This window comes from Myotis davidii, unplaced genomic scaffold (assembly GCF_000327345.1).
Source record: "Myotis davidii unplaced genomic scaffold, ASM32734v1 scaffold496, whole genome shotgun sequence".
NCBI lineage: Eukaryota > Metazoa > Chordata > Mammalia > Chiroptera > Vespertilionidae > Myotis > Myotis davidii.
Genome location: NW_006289398.1, coordinates 1,536,337 through 1,540,756, shown reverse-complemented (window position 1 = coordinate 1,540,756; position 4,420 = coordinate 1,536,337). Strand labels below are relative to the sequence as shown.

The following is a 4,420-nucleotide window of genomic DNA, read 5'->3' as shown; positions in this document are numbered from 1 at the left end:
GCTCTAATATCAAACCATTTTTATAAACACCTCTAAAAATGTGAACAAGAAATAACAATGTATTTTCCACAATAATTTCACCGTTTCTGGGACGATGGTGACTAAAGATGTATAGTGATGCCACTGCCCACTGTGCTCATTAACTCCAGTGTGTGGTCAGAGTTCGAGGGCTCGTCTCCTTGAACCCCCTGTCCGATGTGGGTCTTACCTCATTTTTTATGAAAACAGCATGCACCACAGCTTCTTTATCTTCAGGGGAAGGCAAACGCACTGCGTCTTCAGGAGTGATCTGGGACCACTGGCCCCTCAATGAAGGGCTTTTAGAAGACAAGACATTCCTGAATTCCAAATATTCCCAAAGAAATATGCCTCCAGGGGGAGTTACAATCAGAACTCTTTTTCCATCTCCAGAGACATACAAATAGAGTCTCAACGAGCTTGCTAAAAATAAAAAGTTAAAAAAGTAATTAAACCTTGAAGACTGAATTCCATCCAGAGGCTAAATAATTTATCTCTTCTGACAAAGAACCAGAACAATGTGACCATTAAGGATGTAAAGCTAAGGCAGTAGTAAAAAATTAAAAGTACAAATAATAGTAACATATCACATATTTACATGATATTAGGAACACTTTGTTATCAGATATGTTAGGCATACCAGACTACATTCATCCAAGATGAATCTAAGTATCACAAATAAACACCACCAAAAAAAATGCAAGGAAATATACATGTACACACACAGAGATATACACACACACAGAGATTTTTTAAAAATAGCAATAGGAAAATATTTCGTCCTCCCTTCCTGTTTTATCAAGTTAAAACCAATTTAAACAAACACATTCTCACCTACTGTAGCCTTAATCATTTCCTTCGGCTTCTCAGCTGCCTGGATAGTTTTCAAACAATCTTGATCTTTGTTCCAAAGGAAAAGCTCCCCGGTAGCAAGGACCCCAGCCAGCCAGGCATCTGTTTCCGAAAAGGAAATGCAATCCTTAACAATCTAAAAGTGCCCCTGAAATTGCCCCACATGGTTAGATATTTCAGGTTGCCTCAGCCTCTGGAAACACCAGGTCTACTTAACCATTACTGGACGTTGTGAGGACCACAAGATGCTTCAAGAAAGGCTGCAGGCGAGGGATTTTCTTCTTTGTCCTTCCCGACAGCAAATTAATTTCATGTATGAGTTTATCATCCAAAAGAAAAACGGCTTCGTTTTCCTGAGAAGAAACACTGAGACTTAAGAGGTGGCAGAAGTGCATTCAAACTCTTATCCAAATTATGCCAGAAAAGAACACAAAGTGACGTTTAAGAAAGATTACGTACCTTTGTACCATGAATCCTAAAATGAACCATAAGGCTGACTAGGTAGGCTGAACATGGTTTCACTCTATCTTAAAATACCTCATTAAAATTGCTTGGTAAAAATGACCTGACAAATGCAATTTAGATTGCTTTGAGGTTTAAAATTTTATAAGAGTGTCTTCTGCTAGCCAAAACTGGGTCATCAATTTAACCCTAGTATGGACAAGTTTTTAAATTACTTATTTAGATTAAAACAGATATGGGTTCTGCAACCCTGGCTGATCATTTTTTAAAATATATATTTTATTGATGTTTTACAGAGAGGAAGGGAGAGGGATAGAGAGTTAGAAACATCAACGAGAGAGAAACATCGATCAGCTGCCTCCTGCACACCCCCTACTGGGGATGTGCCTACAACCAAGGTACATGCCCTTGACCAGAATCGAACCTGGGACCCTTCAGTCCGCAGGCCGACGCTCTATCCACTGAGCCAAACCGGTTAGGGCGCTGGTCATTTTTATTACCTAGGAAAAGTCTGCTGTTCTGAATTAACTTTGCCTTCATGTATTATCCCAGGGCAGTGGTTTTCAAAATGCCACTTAACCAGCAGCATCAGCAACCCCCGAGACCCTGTAGGAAATGCATCTTCTTCTACCCCAGGCCCACTGAGCCAGCAGCTCGGGGATGGGGCACAGCCCTTGTTTTAACAAGCCCTCCGATGGGTATGAACCACCGTGAAGTTCAAGAGAAGGTAAGTTAACGGTATAATTTCTCCGAGGAAATGACACAACACCAAATTTTTTTTAATGTGACTTTTAAAAATTGATTTGAGAGAGGGAGATAGAGACATCAATGATGAGAATCACTGATCAGCCGCCTCCTGCACACCCTGCACTGGGGATTGAGCCGGCAACCCAGGCATGTGCCCTGACCGGAAATCGAACCGTGATCTCCTGGTTCATAGGTCAACGCTCAACCACTGAGCCATGCTGACAGGGACCACCAAATTTAATTTTAATAATTGTGATAAATCTAGGTTTGCCCACTTTCCCTGCGGTGAGGCTTCTATCCCATGTATTGTGAGTAGTGTCCTGGGCTGTTAGTGCACTGTGACCCACCTTCACCCCAGGTCTAAGGGCCACTGGGTTGCACACTCATAAAAACCACGGATTGTTCCGGTAGGAAAAGGTTCAGAAGATTAAAAATTCCTTTTTGCTATATGCCATTGCCACCTTTCTAAACAGAATATAAAAAAAAATTTTTTAAATTAAATCTTTATTGTTCAGATTATTACAGTTGTTCCTCTTTTTCCCCCCCATAGCTCCCCTCCACCCAGTTCCCACCCCACCCTCTGCCCTTACCCTGCCCCCGCACTGTCCTCATCCATAGGTGCACGATTTTTATCCAGTCTCTTCCCGCATCCCCCACCCCTCCCCCTGAGAATAGTCAGTCCACTCCCTTTCTATACCCCTGACTCTATTATATTCACCAGTTTATTCTGTTCATCAGATTATTTATTCACTTGACTTTTAGATTTACTTGTTAAAATATTTCTTCTTGATAGAACATTTAACTTTCTGGAAAAGCTAACTTGCTCACTATACTAGACAATACACAACCTAACTGGTTTGGCTCAGTGGATAGAGTGTCAGCCTGCAGACTGAAAGGTCCCAGGTTCGATCCCGGTCAAGGGCATGTGCCTTGGTTGCGGGCACATCCCCAGTAGGAGGTTTGCAGGAGGCAGCTGATCGATGTTTCTCTCTCATCATCGATGTTTCTAAATCTCTATCCCTCTCCCTTTCTCTCTGTAAAAAATCAATAAAACATATTTTAAAAAAAATAAAGGCAATACACAAACACAAAACCCTGTTCTGTGGGCAGGTGATTCTTGAAAGACGGATTTTATTTTTTAAATGTCACAGACCATTCTTCAACCTCAGAGGCCAAGCACACATTCCACACAGACGACGACTGGACGGTACGAGAAAGAAACACCCACCTGGCCCAACCAGGAGACGCGGGGCCAGGGCCTCTTCTGCTTGATGGTGGTTGAGGTCAAAACTTCCAACCTGATCTCCATGCTTGTCGAGGTTTCAGTGACCAGTTAAGTAAAAACAGTCACAAGATGCTATGAAATGCAAAAAACAATGATCATAATAGCCCATATTTACGGAGGATCTTAATTTAGAATTCTCATAAAGATTTGGTGTTTTACTTTTTCATCAGTTCAATTCTCTTCTTAAGGCAAGATATTGACAATGCATTCGGTATCTCATCTTGTATCCTGACCAGTCAGGCAAATTGTATTTGCTTTTATTTGACAAGTTATTTCTCCAACTGTGAAGGTAAACAAGACCTCGGGGAAGATCTGGAAAATACAGTTTCCATGTGATCTGCCTTTCTCCAAAGATGGCCACAGCAGCACCTCCTGTCGCATATTCTCCTACACTGTGACCTTGTCTGTCTCTCAGAGACCTCCTCTCTGGTCTATGCCTTATCCCTTAAAACTGGATGGGATCTGGTCTATTTTAACCAGAATAAAACAGGAGTGATGCTTTGCAATTCCCAAGGCTAGATCACAAAAGGCAATACAGCTTCTACCTCACTCCCAGGGAGGGAGAGGGGGAGAGAGAAACAGGGACAAGAGAGCAAGTATCAGTGGGCTGCCTCCTGAACGCCCCCTACTGGGGATCAAGCCCCAAATCCGGGCAAGTGCCCTGACCAGAAAAGACCCACCCATCTTTTGGTGCACCAATCGATGCCCACCAACTGAGCCACACTGGCCAGATGTTTGTTTTTTAAAGGGGCCTTACCTCTCCTAGATATAGGATTAAGTATTTATGCCAAGGATTTACTTCATTTGTTTTCTTCTAAAATGTTTTTACCAGGTGTACGGGTTAATAATGCAGATTTTTTCAATAGATGTGGAGTTACACATATGTTGATATATATGCAATTTGATATGTATGCTATTTTGTTGTATTGACAGCACGCTTCAAAACTTCATATGTCAAATTTGCTGAAGGTGTTAACATCATAGATATTTTTACACTTAAAAATGTCGAATTTTTGGAGAAACTAAGATGCCGGCAGAGATAAACACCGGGAAATT

The 4,420-nt window shown here is 41.7% G+C and overlaps 1 protein-coding gene across 1 annotated transcript in view; it reads right to left on the bottom strand.

Moving 5' to 3' along the window:
- The window catches only part of LOC102756115 (chromosome unknown open reading frame, human C5orf42), a 91,005-nt gene extending 87,573 nt beyond the window's left edge, over window positions 1-3,432 (bottom strand). The window contains 4 exon segments of the mRNA XM_015562602.1: window positions 209-441; window positions 853-972; window positions 1,088-1,223; window positions 3,308-3,432. Coding sequence (XP_015418088.1) covers window positions 209-441; window positions 853-972; window positions 1,088-1,223; window positions 3,308-3,388 — 570 coding nt within the window. The 5' untranslated portion in view covers window positions 3,389-3,432.
- Between the last annotated feature and the right edge of the window lie 988 nt (window positions 3,433-4,420).